The 21660-nt window shown below is 38.5% G+C and overlaps 2 protein-coding genes across 3 annotated transcripts in view; both read right to left on the reverse strand.

Moving 5' to 3' along the window:
- Positions 1-6858: 6858 nt before the first annotated feature.
- Positions 6859-21660, reverse strand: part of LOC122659691 (SKP1-like protein 1B) — a 35016-nt gene continuing 20214 nt past the window's right edge. Inside the window, exons 4-5 of one of the 2 annotated variants that reach the window (XM_043854791.1) lie at positions 10689-11030; positions 6859-7319 (exon numbers count right to left, since the gene is read on the reverse strand). In XM_043854791.1, coding sequence (XP_043710726.1) covers positions 7146-7319; positions 10689-10979 — 465 coding nt within the window. In that variant the 5' untranslated portion in view covers positions 10980-11030 and the 3' untranslated portion in view covers positions 6859-7145. Of the gene's footprint in view, positions 7320-10688; positions 11075-21660 lie in introns of those variants that run through there. The other variant, XM_043854790.1, reaches the window with a different exon arrangement.
- On the reverse strand, positions 16558-19982 carry LOC122659690 (glycerate dehydrogenase). The gene is made up of 13 exons (XM_043854789.1): positions 19720-19982; positions 19529-19612; positions 19284-19424; positions 18828-18949; positions 18602-18683; positions 18246-18318; positions 18085-18176; positions 17811-17885; positions 17614-17721; positions 17443-17520; positions 17161-17205; positions 16925-17039; positions 16558-16836 (listed from the first exon to the last, which is right to left on the reverse strand). The coding sequence occupies exons 1-13, from the start codon at positions 19840-19842 to the stop codon at positions 16814-16816; spliced, it is 1161 nt and encodes a 386-aa protein (XP_043710724.1). The 5' UTR covers positions 19843-19982; the 3' UTR covers positions 16558-16813.

Genomic DNA, 21660 nt, shown 5'->3' on the forward strand with positions numbered 1-21660 from the left:
CAACAATATCCCACCTAAATGGGGTCGGCTACATGGATCCTAGCTCTCCAATCAGCTCTATTCGAGGTCATACTTGAGACAAGGCCTAAACTATGCATGTCATTCCTCACTACTTCTTAGGTCATTTTAGGCCTGCCCCTAGCTCTTTTGGAACCTTCAATCCGAATCAAATCACTCCTCCATATTGGTGCATCCCAAGGCCTCCATTGGCATGACCATGTCACCTCAAACAATTGTCACAGAGCTTATCCTGTATCAGAGCAACTCCCAAATCAGCTCTAATATAGTCATTCATTACTTTATCCTTCCTAGTTTTGCCACACATCCATCTCAATATCCTCATCTTTGCAACACATAGTTTATCTATATGACGCTTCTTAACTGCCCAACATTCCACCCCATACATTGTAGCCGGTCATACATCTGTCCTATAGAATTTTTCTTTAAGCTTTAATGGGCTGCATCGATCACACAAACTCCAAACGCACCTCTCCACTTCATCCATCCCACTTAGATTCTATATGAAACATCATCCTCTATGTCACCTTCTTTATTTATGATTGATTGGCAAATACCATTACATAAAAATTAAAAAATATAATTGGCATAAGGCTCTGTTACTTTTTCAAACCTCACAAGGCATCTATTATGCCACGTAGACAGATGTTGTGTCCATTTTGACTATTTGATAGCTTTTATCATCACACCAAGCAACTGCATGTATCTATAAATGAGATACTTTATGTATTATTGTGCTCTTCATTTCCTTAATGCGAAGTAGGTGTCTAGCTGTATTGTGTTACCATTACGGCGAATGGCAAACTTAACATATGCAAGAGAAAATTGTCAATATCAATTGTCAAATTACTGATCCTAAAAGACAGCCCAACAATAACAATATTGTAATTAGAAGTATGTATTGTTCTAAGAACTTTTGCTAATCCATTCCAACTCCTAGATACATGTGATATCATTATATGTTCTACAACTTTGTTTCCAACAGTTTCTAGCCCTTCTTTTCCTATGTGAAGCACAGGCATTTCCCTGATTTCATGGAATTGCCATATAAATGGTTTTGGAAGATCCCAATCTTGCAATCTGTGAAGACTTGAAATGAAAATATATACACTTCATCTTTATAACAAGCTGTTAGATCAGGATTTGAACATAGATCGGACATGGGCTCAGGGGTCTCATGTCAACGATGTACATGAAATTTCCGGATCAGAGAACTTGGAGTCACAGATCTGGGACATCCCCCTATCCCAAGTGAACAAACACCCGCCCCCTAAACCAAGTGAACAAACACCCATTACTTCTGCCGTGTGGATGGGGCAAGGACAAACACCCGTTACTTCTGCTGTGTGGATGGGGCAAGGATGGTAAAGGACACGCAAGTGCTTGACTTGGCCTTGGACTAGGGTTTGGTCAGGATCAATACCCGCATGCGGCGGCTATAGTGAATTGACGTTCATGACGGGCTGATGGCTAACAATCAACTGTTTATAGGAGCATACTTTGGCCCTAGACGAACTTAGGTTATGTTTAACTTGGATTCTAATTCTGAGAATTTCCAATGCTGAGCCAATTCTAGGTACAATTCTGAACATTCCAGATTAATGTTTGGAAGCACAAATTCATCATTAATTCTAACAAACAGAATTCAAAGAATCATGTTTTGGATGTGTCAAATTCTGAAAATGGAGAATTGAACAACAAATAACAAATGAATTAACAGCCAGAAATTAATAGAAAATCGCACGAGATTTTAGTCCAGAAATATCATGTGTTTAACATGTTGTTTGCAGAGATTTTATACCCCCCAAAAAAATATAGCCAATCCGGCTGTGAATCCAGTCTGCGAAGAGAGAGTCCACAAACCCGCCTGCATCAGATTCGGAAAATCTGAGTTGCAAAGGTCGAGAATCTAGTCTTACCCGCCTGGGTGGGTACGTGTGGGTGAGAGAGAGAAAGGAAAAAAAGTAGAAGAAATCGGAGTTGCAGAAATTGAGAACTGGTCTTACTTACCGTGTCCGGAATCGCAGAAAATATCGTCTCCGGAGTTGCAGAATTCGGACGTCGAACCTTCCACTCGAATAGTCGAAACCTTTCGCAAGTGACGGAGTAACAAACGGTCACACGTTTCCGCCTGTGTTAGGCTTTAGATAGTCATATGACCATTTTACCCTCACTTAACACACGTTATTTTAAGCTACTGGCGCGAATAAAATTTTGATTTCTAGGCTTAAATCTAATTCGATTCCATAAAATTGAATCAAATTATAGCCATTCAAACATATTTCTGTGTCGGAAGAGTATGAGCGTGTGATTATTGAGTCAGAAAATAAGAGTGATTTTTTATCTTAAAAAAAGAATCACAATGTCTCCCCTTCATTTGAGGTTTATCCTCGAGGACATTGTTCATCTTACTATATTTTTTTATGCTTATAATTTCAACTTAATTCCAAAGAAGTACATCAGTTTGACCGACTCCCTGACAAGAAAAGTCCTATCAATAACGTGTACGATGATGTGGTCTAGTTTTGATCCATGGCTATTTGAGTTATGCAATTTACAACCATCAGCTCTCACAATCTCACGTTCTCAATAAATGATACTAAATCTTTCGCCATTTCTATTAATTCACAACCATAAGCTCTCACAGTCTCACGTTCTTAACAAATGATATTAAATCTTCTGCCATTTCCATCCATTCTTTTGGGTAAGTGAAATAGTAATAAAAATTGCACCCAAAAAAAAATGTAGTACTAAATTCAGTAGGGTTTGTGGAATCGGGATCGGATCAGGAGAATCAATAGATTCAGATAGGAATTGGTTGGCCCCATCTCGATTCTAACCAATCTGAAAACTGTATAGATGACTATTCTAAGGTGACTTTGTGGTTGATTTTAAGGTTATTGTAACTGATTCAATCCAATTCTGATCGATCCCTGACGGAATCAGATCAGAATCGGCGGCATCCGGTTCCAATCTTGATTCCAATCTATTGGACTCTGAAACTTAGCCAAATGTCACAATGCAGAGGTTGAGGTGTTAATAGGTTTCAATTAATCTGTCCTGTTCATAATCATTTAGGACCTTTGAAGCCATGACCAGAATTAACCAATTAACGAATCAGTCCTAGATATGGAAACCATGACTATTTAATAATCGATCTGATCGGTTGCGGTTCTTATATGGTCTCGATTAGATGGTCCTTAATCAGTCCTGAACTCAATCCAAAAGGAGAATTTTTCAGCCCATACATTAGGCCCATAATATATATGATATGGGGCAAGAGATTGTGGTCTCGTCGTATAGTGTCTTCATCAATACGGGGGCCAATAAGAGTACGTGTAGGAGTAATTAACTGAATGAGATTTTTTTAATTCACCGGTACACGAGCCTCCTGCCACTACAGGATGTTGGAACTGTATACCGAGTCAAACCCGCGACCATTAGAGATTTAGAGCAACCTTACTGTTGCGCCAAAATCCACCCTCAAAGATACATCTACAAATCTATCGTCATAATTTTTTTTTTGGGTAATTTACACATACCATTCCTGCGGTTTAACGAAAGTATAATTTTACCCCCCAGTTTTGGATAATTCTGCGTACCCCACTGAGGTTCACAAAAGTTAACGCATGCCCCCATTCTGTTAGTTTATGACTAACAACCTTAAAAACATGAGATGAACAGATGAAATTGCCCTTCAAAAAAAGAAAAAAGAAAAAAACCTGCAACTCATTTTCTCCAAACCGATTGAGGAAGATGAGTTGTAGGTATCCTTGTAGAGAACACCATGGAAGCCATTAAAACTTGGATTTCCAGTAAATTTACTAGAATTGAGTCGAACCATAGACCATCAACCACGAAGAAATTAGAAGCAAATCCATTCAAAACTACAGAGAATGCAAGAATTCGAAACTGGAGTGGGTTTTTTGCAACAATCCCAGCGCCGCATAACTGTTCAATCATATTATTAAAAGACAAGGTTTGTGGCATGCATCTTTTTCTCATCCATTTTCTTGAAAACCTCAATCACATCCTTAAATCTACCCTGCGGATAGAAGCAGAGGAACCCTGCGGATAGAAGCAGAGGATTAGTTGCACCTGTAAGTAAAGAGCGTGGGCAAAGGAGACTGCTTGATGAGAATTTTGAGATCTTGGCGAGGATTGAAATTGTTGAGATAGTCCAACAGATTGCCCCATCTCACTCAACATCTGGTCGACAGATTTCCCTATTACAGGCGAACAAATCAGAGTTTAGGGTTAGGGTTTGATTGTGAGGATCTTGAGGGAGATGGTGATGAGGGTGGAGCAGAGAGTGATGATGAAGATGGTGATGATTCGGTTCAGGCGAAGAGGTTGAAGAGGAGTGATTGAGTGGCAAACTTTTAAAAAACCAAAAGCATTAGGATTCTCTCTCCTCATGCCATTTCCTTCGCCTCTACAACTCTTTCTTTCTTCTTCGTCACAAAACCTCTCTAATACAGAAGAAAAACCGAAATACAAACAAACCCCTAGACTTTCACTAGGAATTCGTGTTGCTTTCTCTCAGGAATCTCATCACAGGCTAGTGAGGTGAGGTAATCAGGATTTCTCAACCAAACTTAATTTGTAAAACTAGACGAACAACAAGAAGAAGAGGTTTGTTAAAGCGGTTTTCCGAATTTTAAAGGTTTGATTGAGGTTTGAAAAAGAGGGCAGGAGAGAATAGGAAATGCCAAGCATTGGGCAAGAAGGCAGTTCTAGGTTTTCCATTGATGGTTCACCCACTTTATTATTAATTTGATTGGTTTCTAGCGAAACTACAGGTGATTCGAAACCCTGAAATGGGTTTAGAGTTTCAGGTTTTGAGGAAACAATTTGGAGAAGATTATTTGCAGGTTTTTTTTTTTTTTTTTTTTTTTCGTAAAAGGCATTTTCATCAGTTCACCCCATGTTTTTAATGTTGCTAGTCATTAACTAACGGAATGGGGACATGTGTTAATTTTTGTGAACCTTTGGGGATACGTAAAATTATCCAAAATTAGGGGATAAAATTATACTTTTTGTTAAACCTCAACATGGTTTCTGTAAATTACCTTTTTTTTAATTTTTTATTTTATGCACATCACCATAGTGGCTAGACCCAAACAGACCAATTAATCCGTGCCAATCCAAGATTGACCAAACTTCCATAGTTCCCTCCAATCACATGCATCCAAAGAAATTTTCGAACTCCAACTTTGAAAGCTTAGTGTCAAACCATTGATGTTACCCATGCCAATGTCTTAGTTGTCCAAATTTGAATTAAGGGAAACAGAATCGAAGAAACACTCAGGAACCGAATCAAACAAACACACTGTAGTGGTAAGCTATACAAAGTTATAAACAGTGGATTTCTACTGTGTAATTTTCGGCTGCCAAATTCATAGAAAGCTTTGCAGTTTGCACCCAAAAAAAAAATTCATAGAAATCTGATTCGATAGAAGACCAAATTTTCTTTCACCCAGCTTCCTACTTATGGGTTCTAAGGTTTAAAAATATAGAATCGATATCCACATCGGTCCTGATTAACTCTAATACGGATTAGATTGGAATTGACCAGCAATCGGTGTTTTAAAATTCTCTAGGACTTTTTCCATGAAAGGATCAGAAAAGTTGGATCAACAGGAATCAGGATTGATCGATCAAATTGAAGACAAGCAATAAACATGTTTCAAGAATCGGGATCGAATAAGCCAATTGTCGGATCCTTGGTAGAGGATATTAAAAACCTATTCCGAGGCCGATCCAGATCAATTCCACACTGATCCTGATTCTTGGCCTAACTTTCAAAAATAATGAATCGGGTGAAGAGAAACAAGAGACATAATGTGACAGACCTCACTCCACCAATCATTGTGCGAATAGAGCTAATCTCCCCTCCTTTGTCCTTACTCCCATCGCCAACCTCCTCATCCGCCATTCACAACGATCCCCAATTTTCTTTGAGATTATGACCATGATGACTCATCATTCATCTGTCAAGATATTAGTGTATCAGATTGGGCTCCTATGGATTTTTTTTTTCTTCTTTTTTTTTTTCAAAATGAAAGGTCTCTATGGAATTTAATTATATGTGGACTTTATCATCACCAACCAGTGCACAATGCACAAAACGTCATCCCTGGCATCATTAGCTGTCCAGATTAGAACCCAACCAACTCATTAGGGTTAAGTGGGGCAAATTCTTTTCAACTGAAACCCATCAAGAATCATGTCAAGAATGGCGTGGACAACCCATCCAAGAACTCTACACCAACTGAAACCCATCAAGAATCATCTCACACGAAAAGGATGATTCAGACGTTCCCATATTATCAACCATCCATGTCTAATGAGTAACGACCAAATTTGAAAAGAAAACTCCACAATACTGTTAATGGAATAATAGAGAACACAATACGACCGGGCAACCCTAACGAGGTTTTAAAACCAGGAATCTGTGAGGGACCTATTCCGAAATCAGATCAGATCATAATCAATGTAAAAATCCCTTTAATAGCCTGAAACAATCTAGAGATTGTTTGGCATTAATATTTCAATTCAAAACAGAAAATTTTGATACCTGTCTTGGCCGATTCGCCGATTTTGAAACCCTTGACGCTAGTAGAAAAGGGAAGGGCAGCAATAACCATCAACCTCAATCCCCAATAAACAACCTCCATGGCTACAGAGAAACAGTACACTATGTCTTCTCGACTCAACAGACCAACATAAAGACAGCACCACCAGGAAATAATACTAAGAAAACCAAAAAAAAAAAAAAAGATAGTATTGCAACCTGAACATCAATGACATATTAATAATGACAGAGAATATCATATCCAAAAGAACAGTAATCACATAAAAGAGTATGCTGAAGGTGGTGGTAGAATGGGGGTTCTGATTGGTTGGTTGATAAAAACATTGGGTGAATACCAATGACCACCACCACCAACAGTATATATACATTTTATGAAAAAAAGGAAGTTCCATTGCATCGAAATAAATAAGTACTAAATGAAGTCTTTCCTAGAAGTAACTATTAGTTTTACTTGAATGACAGAAACATCAATCACCCACCCAATAAAAACCCCTTTTCATTCACACGCAGGATTCCTTTGTCAAATTCTTCATTCAAAGGCCCACTGGTTCTCCCTCCGAACTTCCTCCTCTTCCTCTGGGGTAAAATCATTCTTGATGTTGAATGTCTTCCGGATCTCTTCTGGAGTTTTTCCCTTGATCATATCCGCAACAGTCTGGCATGTCAGATCCAGCAGGCTCTTGATATTTAAATAGTTGGCTGCCTGGAAGAAATAAAGGAGGAAACGCAAATTACCAACATAAAACTGAGAAAAGGGCATAAAATGTATATGCCCCTACCAAATTTCAATAGTAATTGCAGCAACGAACCAGTGTGGTTCCACTGGTTCAGGAAAAACCATCCAGCTATAACGAACCAGTGTGGTTCCAAGTTTCAGATGAAGATTCTAAAATCAAATTTTAATTGTGAAGATTAAGAAACAGAAGGAAAAGGTTTTCCTCCAACAATTCCTATTCACCCACCACTGTTGTCTCATCATCAATCACTCTATTGCAGAAGGTTCAATAACCTTGCCCTTATCACTATTCTAGGAGTCCCATAAAAGCATAAAACTCATAAGTGGAGATTCCCTCTTTATCGCGTGCATTAGAAAGCTCGATAAAAGAAACAATATATTTCTTGAAGCATATATCATGACTATTGTTCTCTATATTCAAATGTTTTGTTCAATGAATATGTTGATGACAAAAGTAGAATTATGTTCAAAACAATTATAGGGCACAATTTTAGGGCAAAGAACAAGAAAAAATGCACCGGCACATATCTTTTGTTAAACAAGTAAATAACTATGTTACTCCCCAATGCTTCGAAAAGACTTGGTGGATGAATATTTCCAATGGAACTTCATAACTTATCAATGATAACCATGATACAAAGGCTAAAATTCTCAATGATTACAAAGAGGTTCAGACTGTAGAAAAAAATACCAGATGGACCAAAGTAGTATTTCAGTTATCACCCAAACCCTTTTTCTGCACGTGTATATGGATGATAAAATAAAACAGAATACAAATAAAGGCAAAACATCAACGAACTCTTGAATATAAACACAACAATACTAGAACTGCATGAGATGGATTTCTGAAAGCCTAAGGTTCTGAAACTCATTTGAAAACCAGAATCGCAGTGAAAGGGAAAAGATCACATTTAGAAGGAATCCAACAAGTAACGATCAAATCCCAGAAGGAAATCCAACAAGTAACGATCATACTCAGAAGTGAATGAAATTACAGTCGATGTCACTTTAATGGCCTAGAATAGCACACGTCAAAAGATGAGTCTGATCTGGAGTTAAAAAGATATCCTATTAGGGATAGGATTCTTTTAAAAAAATTTCCAGAATTGCTTACTATTAAAAACAGTAGTAATCAAAAGCACCTCAAAACACATATTTCAGCAATAATACACGGACACTAATCTGAAATGGAAAAAAACAAACCTGACCATTAAAAATGCCAGAATTAGAAATCCACCAATAATTTGGTTTAAAAATGGTAGAATTAAAAAAACAAACCTGATCATTCTAAGAAAACAACACAAAGATCAAATTTTGGAAACTATGTGTGTTTAAAATATAATCCAATAGCCAAATATGTCATTTGATTTAAAATCCCAAATGTTAATTATAGAGAACTGAAATTCCAGAAAGTAAGTATGCATAAGAACAAAATAGAAACTTGAAAAAAAATAGCCTAGTTTGATTGTGGATAAGATGAAGAAGAATGGAAGAAAGACGGATATTAACCAAGAATTGCACCTGGAACTAGGTTAGAATCCTACCAATCGAACACCTTAGCATCTCACAAAGGGTTGTTGCATCACACAAGAATTCTGCAACTCACAGAACATTGGAGCAAAAAATGCAAGCTTTATTCATCATAAAATTTGTGCCCCTATATATATATATATATATATATATATATAGGTTCATCTTATTGTCACCAAGGTGCTGAAGTTAGAAATTGTAACCTTCTTTTGATTGCCCCTTGTCCTATTCCCAAAAGTTATTTAAATCACGGATAAAAAGGTATTTTCAAAATATCATAATGTGTGTACTCTCTCTCCAAATGTGTCTCCTAACATGATTTGAAACAGCCTAAACCAAATAGTAATCAAGTTGGCTACTTAATTGATTAATAAAAAGCCATAAAACAAGTCCAAAATTGACTCAAGAACTTCTAGCCATGTTTGGAGTCTAAACCAACTAGGTCTTGACGTAAAGAAAATCACTATTTGACTAAAAATGGAATAAAATGATCTTGTTTTGTTCCTCAATTGAAAAGAGATGTCCTGAGCAATCGGAGAAGCACTTTGATAACAGATTTGATCTTGACCAACTCAATTAAGGTATTACTCTTTGTTCTATTAGACAACAAAGATCCCATTTGTTTCACTTCGTTCAAATAAGAGTTGTACCTGTACGGAATTCTTCTGTTTCTCAGTATGATCTCTATCATCATATATATTCCGTTTATTAATTCTTCTATTCCACCTAGGACTATAAATTTCTCTATCAACTCCATTACCTATTCATGAGGTTCTATTGATCCTTAATTGACCTAGGAGTTGTTCCCGGGCATTCTCATAATAAAGGTTCTTAGATAGCCCAAGCCCATCCGTTGGATGGACTTGTAGATTCATAATCCATCCATTAAAACAGCATCTCCAATAGGGAGTAAGGCTGCGTACATTTACCTAACTAGGACACGAGCATAATCTGAACAGGAAAAGAAACTAAAACAGAACTCTACTTATTTAAATAGAACTCCATAGTAGACTAGGATTAGGATTCTCAATGAACACAGTCAGCTGCTTCAAAAGAATTAGAAACCTATTTATAGACAAAGTACTGTACCCAATTACAAAGTTTACTTTAAAAAACTAGACATTAGAAGTCAGTAAAATTTGCAAGAGCTGTTTCAACAACTTGAGAAACCGATTATAAGACATAACAGTACACAACATTGCCAGCTTCTCATAACAAACAAAGTCCTGCAAAAAAAAAATTATGCACTAACCTAGACAATTCACTTCCTCTATGAATGTTTAATTGAACTGGTAAGTGAAGTTCAGAATAACAACATAATTAAAATATTAACCCTAGGATATACTATATTACAGAAGATAAGGGATCCACAGCTCAACAGTGTTTCCTCTTGAAACGATACCAGGCAAGGTCACCAGCGCAATATTTCAAACAGCTAAAGCATGGAATGATTATGTCAACAAAATCGCCAAGAATTAAGAGCCATCACAACGACGTAATGCCGATTGAAGCAAGGAATTATATCATAAATAAATCCCTTATCAGGATAATCTAGTCTATTCAGATATGCATTACGACCAAGGGGTCAAAAGTGGAATAAACAAAAACCAATAACCGAAAAGATTCAGAAGTCTTGACAGAGTTTAGGGATAATAGAAAGATAAACGCATAAATACAAGAAAAGATCAAAACCTAATAAGCCACCAAATAAACCATGAAACCCTATAAAAACCTTATGAGACACCGTCAAACCGCGAAACCCTAAGAAACCAAAAGAAATAGAGAGTTCAGAGGAGAAACCCTAACCAGGATGAGATCGAAGAGAGTGGCCTGGTCAACCTTGACAAACTCAGCATCCCAAGTCTTGAGTTCCTCATCGGCCGTTCGGTCGTCGCTTTTGGGAGTCTCTACGTGCTTCTTACAGTATTCGATCACCTTTGACAAGATCTTACTGGTAACATTAGGCAAAGGGATCCCGTTGTCCGCGCAATCGTCTTCGATCATGTGTTTAATAGTCTGAGACTCAAGGGCGACAGCCTCGTCGACATCGAAGGTCTCACCATCAGAGCTCTTCAGAGTCACCTTCTTGGACGACATGATCGCTAATCTGAGAAACGAAATCAAATCCCCAAAGAAACCCTAGAAAGAGATAGAAAAAGAGAAGCGAAAAAAAGATTACGATTGGAAACGCGTCCAAAATATAAGAGGAAGAAGCCCTAGGCCTCCTATTTATATATCTCTTCGGTTTTGGGAAACTATTATTTTATTTGGTTTTCCGATGTCTCTTCGGTTTGGGAGATTATTAATTTATTTGATTTTTCAATTAGTTTTTTACTTTTTGGGTAAATTTTCAATTTGCCTTTTTTTATACAGAAAAAAAAAAAGGAACCTTTTATCGTTTTACAAAATCCTTATTATTATCCGTTTTAACCTTCATTGTTAACGGGTGCTCTGTTGAGTGTTGACATCAAACACTACTTTGTTTAAACAAATTATTTTCAAACCTCATTAGTATTTAACAAAAAAAAAAAAGAAAAAAAAGAGAACACCACTCACGACCAGCAAATATACTCTTTATCTATAAAAATCATTGTTGCCCAACCAGGTATTAGGGTTGGGTATGTATGTATTTATAATTGAGACGGTTTTTGGTTCATATCATGCACGAGGTAGAATTGTAATTGGGGGGTGGGGGGTGGGGGGTGGGGGGTGGGGGGGGGGGGAATTGGTTTTGGGTTTCTCTGGCTCTACGTGGAAAACCTTAATAATAAGCAAAGAAAACACTTTGTGGGATGGAGAATGGTGTAAAGAGGTTTTTCAGAAAATAGTGGAAAATCTTTAGTTTTCTCGAGTAGATGATTGTTTGCTTGGGTTCTTTCTTGTGGTTGTTCGTTCGTATCCAAACACCAGCTACTCCCGAATTTGAGGAGTAACCCCATCACAAACAATAGCGCGAGTTGAACCGAGTAAAAACTCTTGGTATTAGAGAGCGGCTTACGTGAGTAAGACGAGAGAGAATGAAGTAGCTATTTGGGTTTCAACTTTTTAAGGCCGTACGTCACCGTGTGTGTTCATCTATCCGCCATCGTGCATGTTAATCTGTCTGCCATTAGTGCGTGTTTTCTCTTTTCTTCCACTTCCTCCTCAGCTCTTCCACCATGATAATCGAAACCTCCAACGAAGAAGATGGCGACGACGACAAATCTATGGGGGGACAACGATCTCTCCTGGCCCTTCGGTTCTCCCTGCCGGTGTGTTCATCTAGCTTGCAATGGGAGTTTTTTGAGGATTCCGTTTACGATTTTCTCACCACCTGTACCAGCAAAGTCCTCGATCTCATCTTCGACCTGGTTTTGTGGACCGGCCATGGCTCCCAAGCCTCACAGGAGGTCATCACCAGTGGCAACGGTGGGGGCAGCAGTGTCGAAGACTGGCTTGAGCCAAAAAACCTTGCAGAGGTGAGAATGCCTCATGCCCCTTCTATTTGACAAGGGCAGCATGCATATGGCGTTGTTTTCAACTACCCTTTCTGCAACAGGGGACTTATTGGCGCCTGTTCTAAGGGCTTCCAACTAGCTTCTGGTGGGGGTTCTTTGCAAGAACATAAGGAAGTTCAAGCACCTCGGGCCCATGATGATTTCGACTCACTCTCGAAGAATACAGCGGTTGGGTCTCCCGTCGCCATTGCCTGTCTTCTCAGCTGTGCTAGTGGTACTAGTGATCGGTGTTTGGTCATGCCGATCGTTTTGTACGAATTTGGGAGGTGTTTGAGCTCATACCAGTCCTGTTCAAGGAATCCGCCAGTTGCTCCCGGCTCTCCACCACCATCACCACCGACCGTATGCTCTTGGAAAGCATTGATCAGAGAGAGTGGGGACCACATAAGCTTTCAGCCTTTTGTGGAAATCACATGACCATGTCTGCCATGGACATCCTCTCTTGTCGCCCTGTTCTTTTTGGCACTTTTTTTGCCCCATCTTTCGGCACGTATGTGCATGCACTGAATCTTAGTTGTGTCTAAAGTTGTTTACCTAGGGAACTGGTTATGACCCATCCCCTAGTCTAGACGACCTAGTCAATGGCATGTGAGACCGGGTCGATTTCCACTCTTTGGTTTTGGATACCATATATCCATACCTTATGTTTATCATGTTATCTATCTGTTTTATGTATTTGGTTTTTCTGTCCTTGGTGTTGGGCGCGCATGAATGAATAGTATTCTGTCTACCAAAAAAACCCCTTGGTATTCAATCCATGATAGCAAAGAATCATCATGAAGATGGCATTCTAGTTTAGGATTGAAATAAAGAAGATTAAGGTCCCTTTTACAGATATTCACATTAGTTAAAGTTTGATGAGAATTTGAGGGTTTCCTACTCTTAATGCATTGATTTCAAGCAGACCATACAAAATAACATGTAATAGCAAGGACAAATAAAAAAGAAAGAGAATTCATCCTTACTAATATTGAGTTCATTGGAAATATTTAGCAAAGAATCCATCCATAATATTAGAACCATAGAGGTGTTCAGTCCTTAATCCTAAAAGGTCAACTGTTTGGATTCTTTTAATTATAGAGTAAGAGAGGAATAAATTCCAAATGTTTATCTTTCAATCCCACAGAATTGGCAAGTGACCTCAATAGACATGAGCTTGTGCAGGTTGGCCTTGATACTTAAACCATTCTTTGGAAGTTTCCAAAAGAAAAACTTATTAAAATTTGGATGAATTATCTAAAAGTAATCTAGGAAAAGAGTTCCTCTTGCAGCCTCGCTTTGTGTTACCATATTAGAAAAAAAGAACCAAGAGGTTGTAATCATATATATTAGTTACTAAAATGGGCTGTCATGGACTTTAACTACAACTACAGAGAGAAGGGAGGAGGGATGCCCATGGCAAAAGGTGAAGATAGGAGAATCGAATCCATGACCCCTTGAGAGCATGCACTCTATCGACAAGGCACCAACCAACTACAAAAACAATTGTCTTCATTCACTGATTTGATTAAGGTCTTGGGCATGTGTATTCTTGCCTTCCAGTTTTATCTTGATGGTTTGTGCTCAAAAAGGGGGGTGGAGGGTGGGTTGCTTGTTCTACTTGATGGTTTGATAATTTATATCCAACTTCACCTTTGTTGTTTTAATAATTTATGGGAAAAATAGAATGTTGTTGTCTAGTCGTGTGGTCCTTGCACTTGACATAAAAGTACACAAAATTACCATCCTACCTCTTGTGAAATAAAAAAAATTCATCCATATCGATCCTTCTCCTCGCATACTCCTTGGCCGGTGCTGGTGGAGGGTCATACAATTAGACAAGATCTCTTGCCCATTATTTATGAGAGAGATGGGCACTCTAACCACTTGTATTAGAATCAATTTTTTTTTTTGGGGAGTAAACTTGTATTAGAACCACCTACAACATTGGAGAGAAGTCACTTTCATTGATTGCAAATCATCCGAGGGATCCATGACATTAAATTGGAGAGTGGTGAGAATTACTTCAATAAAGTCATAACTCAGACTCCAACACTATGTACTAATTAGAAGTTAATTATGTTGACCCTAAGGTGGAATAATTGAAAGGCTTCTTTTTGGGGGCATCCCATAATCATATTATAATACATCGATCCATCTATCAGTTTGTGGGATCGAGCTCGTTTGTGGCTTGTGGTTGAGGGATCAAATCCTTTGCAATGCTTAAGCTTGCAGTGCCTTTGCCTTTCGGATCTACGAGCTCAACACATGGAAGATGTCTCATCCAACGGTGTGAGCTCGAGCAGAAAGTAAAAGAAAATAACAACTGGATCTGCTTGAGCTCGCACCGTTGGATGAAACATCTTCCACGTGTTGAGCTCGGTGGCTCGCAAATCCAAATTACTAAGGTACCGCAAGATTAAGCACTGCAGAGGATTTTTATTCGTGGTTGAGCAGCCATCATGCTACACTCAACTCTTACATTGCCATGTGGATTCGATGTTGATCCAATGGTTGGTAGACGAGCCCCTCAGTGGCCTGACATTTTTTGAATTTTGAGCAGCAATTTTGAATTGAGCTCGTCTACCAACCATTGGATCAACATAAAATTCACGTGGCGGTTTGGGTGTTGAGCACAGCAGATGGCAGCTCAACCCCAGGCCATAGACAAGCTCGATCCCAATTTGTAAAGTTTTGTAGGACAGTTCCCCACAACAAACAATTACCCAACTTCGTAACCCCTCCTCCCTTTTGTTGGTCATATCCCTCTTCTCAATTCTCACATTATTTAATACAAAAAAAGGGCATGGTTGAGGGTTCCTACATTATACATCTTCTCACAATCAATGATACACTTTTCTCTCTCTCTCTCTTGAGTAACAATGTGACCGAACTATGAAAATGCACTCTCTCCCTCCCTCCATTGGTTGGCATTTAAGATTGGATCTTGGATCGGAATAGGTCAGCTGAAAATTTGGCTGCAACCTTTCTGCTGCCCCCAATTGCAGGCACCAACTTGGAATAATTCCCTTCTCCTTTGGATTCACAAATACCCCCTTAGGTTTTAGTATTTTCCAAAATACCCTAAGGGATTCCAAATCGGCGCATACGATTGGAGCAGCAGGAACATTGATGCAACACGGGCAGCATCCAAATTTCGTCCGGTGATTGGACTGATTCTCAATTCTTCTTATATTGAGTTGAGAAAGTTAGGTTAATTCCGACCCACTCCAATCGACTCCAGAACAATTCTAGGCAATTTGGTACAATTTAGAATGGAGTTGATGTATAGCGATTCCAAGTTTTTAAACCTTGCCCAGAATGCCTGTGAATTGTTCTATTCACCTTAATGCACATCATATGCCCATTTTCTTTCCAGTAGTTCACATTAAAACAATGGTGTATTTGTTTCAGATTTGATTTTCAATGGTTATTTCAAATATAAAACATCTTTCTTAATGCATTGGTTTCAATTAATGTAGACATCTTATGAGTTTTTCATTTTAAAGAAAAAAAATAAAAGCAGAATTCCTTAGAATAATTTGACATTAAATCAAGCCTCAATCTTGCCTGAGCAAAATCCACAATTCTAGAGCTTTAGAACAGTCAGAATTCAATTGTAACTGGAGAAGAAGTATTTACTTATCCCATTCACAAAGGCAAGATTAATGCAACTTGCAGCTCCCATGAATCCCAAATATCTCAATTATGATGAGGTGAACCCAAAATCCTAGGCTTACATCCAATAAACCTTTAATCATCAGAAAGAGCGACTCAGTGCTTGAGGCTCCTGCTACTGTAAGGGCTGGGAGGGGCAAATGTGCACAGCCTTACTCCCTGCTTCACAGAAGAGGCTGTTTCCAAGTTTTGAACTTGCAACCAACAGGTTGTAATAGTACAACTTAACCGTTGCGTTAAGCTCACTCACTATAAACCTTTCATCATCATCCTTTATATATGGATCTGTTTGGACCATCATCTAGCAGGGTGACAAATGAAGTTACGGTCCAATAGTTTGAGGTCAAAATCATTCCAGAACCACTGAATGGCCATATGGATTCACAGTATTTTTGCCTATAATCCAGAAGAATACGTTGTAAGGAATTTCAGATTTTGTACATCTCATCTGTCACCAGTATATTTCAGATATGTGGGGGTGAAGTCAAACCATACTGAAGCTAAGATACCTTGCAGTAACAAAGACCAAGACCCAAGATACAATTCCTCGTACTGTCATACAAGAAGGATCTTAAAATGATGGAAAATTGGAGTGATCTTATGTTGGACAAGTAAAGAGGCTCTAATATACTTTCAGAAAGCTTCAAAACAAGGCTGATTTGAAGATAATACACATCGCAAGACTCCACCCAAGATACAGAAGAATAACTGAAGTACATGCTACCGACATTGTAGAACAGTCACTATTTGGTATCGAAAAGCTAAGATGTGTCTTGCTTAAAGCTTTGAAGCAGTTAAACCTACAAGAAGAAAAAACTGCAGATCAGATGAAGTCATAAAATCTAAAATATCACTAACAATTATGAATTTCAAAAGTTTAGTTTGCACCTAAGGCCTTTGCGTTTACAATGCTTGGACAAGCAGCTGGTGGTGGGGAGTTCTCATTCATAAATGGTTCTACTCGATTTGGATCTGACCAAACTGGGTATCCTTTAATCTTCCCCTATAATAACACATAAAGAGTGTTTTTCAGAAAATGAATAAAGCAAAAACTAATCGAAGGCCAATTGGGATCAGATAGTTAAACTTGACTAGAGTGTCCAATTGCCATGTTTATAAAATACCAGAACATTCAGAGCAGCTAGAGTTGCCATCCCTTCACGAGTCCACTACAAGAACCAACAATGGAAATGATTATATTTGATAGTTGAGCAGCCAAATAAAGGATTTACACATATATGGTGCGTACATATACATTGATAGAATGGTAGAGAGATATGCAAGTTGGTGCTATGTTCAAGGTCAAGACTAAAGATGCATTGGATAATTATATAGTTCAGCTATAAAAAACTAGGAATATGCGTAGGTGGTCTAATCTGCCAAAGATTTTTAGGAGCTCTTCTTACCTTGGAAGCAGAAGCAATATGAGGTACTACAATGGCGTTTTTCATGTCAGCAAGTCCAGGTTTCATGTAAGGCTCATCCTGTTGAAAGACCATAAATGGGAGGGGAAAATGTAAACCTTGGAAGTTGACTCTACAAAGACCCAAACTCACGGACATGGTGGATTCTGTTACCTCATAGACATCAAGACCAACTCTAAACATGGGATTCTCTTTCAGATGCTCAACCAGAGCCACTTCATCAACCACAGGGCCCCTACTACAATTCACAAGGATTGCTTCCTGTAAAGAAGATCAACTCTCTCAATTTATGTTGCTCATATTTCCTTCCTTGAATAATGTAAAAAAACGTAATCTGCTAGAGAACTCACCTTTTTCATCATTGAAAGCCTCTCTTTGTTAACCAGATGGTATGTAGTTTTGTCCAGTACAGGATGAAGACTTATCTGTAAAGAGCATCAAGAGAACCATTTTATTGAAACCAAGTTATCTGATTTTAGATTAATTTAAGAGCCCTTGAAGTACTATTTGAACACTTCAGCAATCTTGGTTTGTAAGCGTGCATTGATTGTTGATCTAATAGATATCTTGACTATTTGTTTACACTTTAAATGTCACAGTTAAGCATAAGACATTAGATCTCACCACATCGGCCTCGCGAAGCACCTCTTCCATTGTAGCTGCTCTTTTCCAAGTGACAGGTTGTTCACCATTGGATTTCAGGAATTCTCCATAAGCTGCAAAAGAGAAGCAAGTACGCACCATCAAAGATATGTTAGGAGATGAGTAAATCTTAACCTTCATACCTGTAACAAACTTTTCCAGACGGGTTGATTGGTATAGATCATAGTAAATGAGGTTCATTTTGAACCCTTCAACCTGTTAAAGAAAAACATAAAGCTTAAAGCCATCAACTTTAACAACCAATAGATAAGCATATAGACAGGCTGAACATTATAAAACTAATATTTGGAAAAATAGATGAAGATAAGCCTTTTAAAATCACATCTGTTTAATGAGAAGAAAGGAATTGCAGAAATTTGGGACGACAAATTTGGATTTTTTTTTCATATTATCTCAAACTGAGGCGATCTTGGGCATTGCCTACCAATTTAATTAAGGCATCAACTTCTAGTCTTAGTGATTCAATTAGAGAGATTACCATCATTCTAGCATAAGCAGATCCAATACGACCGGCTCCTATGACGCCCACAGTCTGTCCTTTGAGTAAATTCCCCACAAACCTATCAAGAAAAGTTCAAGTTACTCAAATCACAGATTACTACCTATATTCTGTGCTTAGAAATTTGTTTATCCAACAACCTAGTGTAGAAGAGTATGAAGAATAAGAAATGACATGGAGCTGCAGTTGGAGATAGTGATCATACAGATGAGGAAGCCATCCATCATATAAACCAGCTCTCATGAACTCATCTGCTTCAACAATTCTTCTAGCTGCTGAAACAGAAAGTGAAGCTGCTAACTCTGCTGTCGTCTCCGTAAGTACCCCCTAACAAACAGACATGGGATGATCTCAAATTTACAGTTTCATTTCAATGTCAAGACTGCAAATCTGAATGAATCAAAGATGACCATGGATTCCTTTGATCAATCAAGCATGAAAGGAAACTTGGTGATTATGTTTCAGTTGCTTGGATCACAAGATGGTATAGCCTCACATCAGTCATTGGATGCTAATGTCCAATCATAGAAAGCTTGGCAGAACTAAATCACAGTGTTTCAACAATGACAAATTATTTAACTGTATGCTGTCTATGTGTTTTGCCATTCAGTATTACCAAATTATAGAAAATTAAAATAAGAAGAACATGTGGAAGACCTACAGGAGTGTTTCCAACGGCAACTCCATACTTAGTAGCTGCATTAACATTCACGTTGTTGTATCCAACAGCCATGTTGCTGAAAGCTTTCCCTCCTGCTCTGCTCAGTGCAGAGAACAAAACCTCTCCCCAGTCTTCTGTCAGCTGAAACACACAAAGGAAATCAAATAAAAGACAACAAAACCCAAAACCCGCGTGAAATCAATCACGGGACTCAGATAAATCATAACAGGAAGAAAGAATTTAACCTGCCCGATGACTCCATCGCACTTGTCCCCGATGAGAGCAAGAATGTCCTCCACAGACAAGATGGTTTTTTTCTGGGTGCATATCTGAAGGTGAGAGAAGGGCAGTACAGATAAGTTGTTGGAATTTAAAACTAAAAACAACAAGAACAGGAAAACTAGTTGATGAATTGAAGAAGTTGGAAGAAAATTACTTCAACGCGGCAATCTTGATCGGTTAAGAGACGAATCCAGCGGGTACCAGGCATGGGTTTTGTGCTAATGACTCGGTACTTCCCATTTGGGTTCCACAATTCAATTGAAACGGGCGTCGCCATTGGAGCTTGGAATCGAATTTCACAGTTGAGAGTGGCAGAACCGAGTGAGAGAAGAAACCGAGAACAGAGCAGCTCTCTTTAAAATTTCTCCCTATTTCATGCACCCTTTGGGGGGAACGATTTGCTATCATGCCGGCTATCATATAAAATGCCATTTCAAGTATCTAATGCACTGTTTTAGTTGAAAAATTAAGTCAAAGTCGACCTGGGAAATCCAGGTACGTTGATTTAGGGGGAAATGGTATCGAAACAGTAAACAGCAATCTAACAAGTTAGATCGCGGGACACCGAATGGCTTTCTCCGTATCATATGGACGTTGAAAAATAATTTAAAAAAAAAAAAAAAATGGTATTTGCACTTTGCATCGAGGATAAAGAAGAGAGCAGCAGCGCCTTTTGGGCCTCTCGTTCGCTTAATAATAATAAAAGATAAATCGCAGATAGATAAAGTATGGACCGACGGACGGACGGAAATGCGAACCTCTCGCCTCATTTTTTTTCCCCTCTGCGTGAGCTGGGCCTCTCGGGGTCCGTCCTTTTCACAAAAGCAAGAGTTAAGGCTTAGGGGCCTTATGTGCCAATAAATTATCCTCTCCAATTCCCTATAACTTGGCAGTGCCGCAGTATTAGTGTGGATGTTCAACACGTGACAGCTTGGGCATCCAACGGTCTAAGTTCATTGATTATGTTGTGCTCAGACCGTTAGATGTCCGAGCTACCACATGTCAGAGATCCACAGTAGCATTGCCGCACTGCCGAACTATAGGGAATTGGAGAGGATAATTCGTTTTGACATACACCAGTTGATCCAAGTAAGCAATGGACTAGCATAATAGATACCATCATAGACCGATGGATTGGAATCTTCACACCAAGCCATCCAATAAAGGGGACCATAAGATTGATGGCCCGATATTATTCTCTTTGGTAGATGGGTCTCACGGTTTTAAAATGTGTCATATCATAACATATATACACATTCCATGACACATCCCTAAACGATGTGAGATTTTTCGGGGCTCTACAATAAGTGCCACATATACTATCACCCAAACGAAAACATGTGAAGGAGAGTATTGGAAATAATCTCACATCAATTATCTCTAAGACCTTAGGCGAGTTTGCATTAATCTATTAGGTGGAGGGAAGTACTTGTAACGTGTGGGATCCCTGTTTTGACGCAATTAGTATAAGAAATCATCCAAAGTCTTAAAGTCAATATCAGATTATTCCCAACACAAGGTTTCATGCGAGGAAGCCTAAGATATGGAGGGAAGAAAAAGACCTCTTTTGGAGTGTCCCAAGACCATACAAACCATATGGCTTTCATCCATTCTTAATTGTTCTACAAATTTTCCTCGAATAAAGGTTTTAATTGTTAATTTACTCTTTTTGAGGGTGTTTCATACTCTCATTTCAGTTAATTCTTTCTCTATACAATGTGGTTTTTAATGAGATTGAAAAGAATGTAAGGAGAAGTCCCTTGCGGGCTAGGACAGCTATTTCTTTCCTGCAATTCAGTGTATGAGTCACGATTTCTTAGCTGATCTGTGAGCAATTCCAGATTTGAGATTTCAGAAATTCTCTAGACATGGCACTGAACTGACATCCCTTGGCGCATCACTCCCATCGTGGCCGATTGTATGCTTTTGGTTCAGTTTTTTTATGAGATTTACTTCTCTCATACTCTTTGTGAGTGTAACTCTATAGCAGACTGCCTAGCCTCCGCTGGAGCCGAATCACAACGTTCTACTTTCTCTTATTCTCCCCCTCCTTGTATCCTCTCTTGCTTGTACTTTGATTTTGTTGGAACATTGT

Source organism: Telopea speciosissima, chromosome 4, assembly GCF_018873765.1.
Source record: "Telopea speciosissima isolate NSW1024214 ecotype Mountain lineage chromosome 4, Tspe_v1, whole genome shotgun sequence".
Classification (NCBI taxonomy): domain Eukaryota; kingdom Viridiplantae; phylum Streptophyta; class Magnoliopsida; order Proteales; family Proteaceae; genus Telopea; species Telopea speciosissima.

Bases quoted from the DNA above. Each gene is read 5' to 3' on its own strand.
- LOC122659690 (XM_043854789.1), bottom strand. From the start codon at position 19,842: ATGGCGACGCCCGTTTCAATTGAATTGTGGAACCCAAATGGGAAGTAC. The intron at 17,886-18,084 runs GTGAGATCTAAT...TGCTCTTTACAG, and splicing joins TGCTTCGCGAGGCCGATGTG to ATAAGTCTTCATCCTGTACT. The intron at 17,722-17,810 runs GTGAGTTCTCTA...TCTTCTTTACAG, and splicing joins GGCTTTCAATGATGAAAAAG to GAAGCAATCCTTGTGAATTG.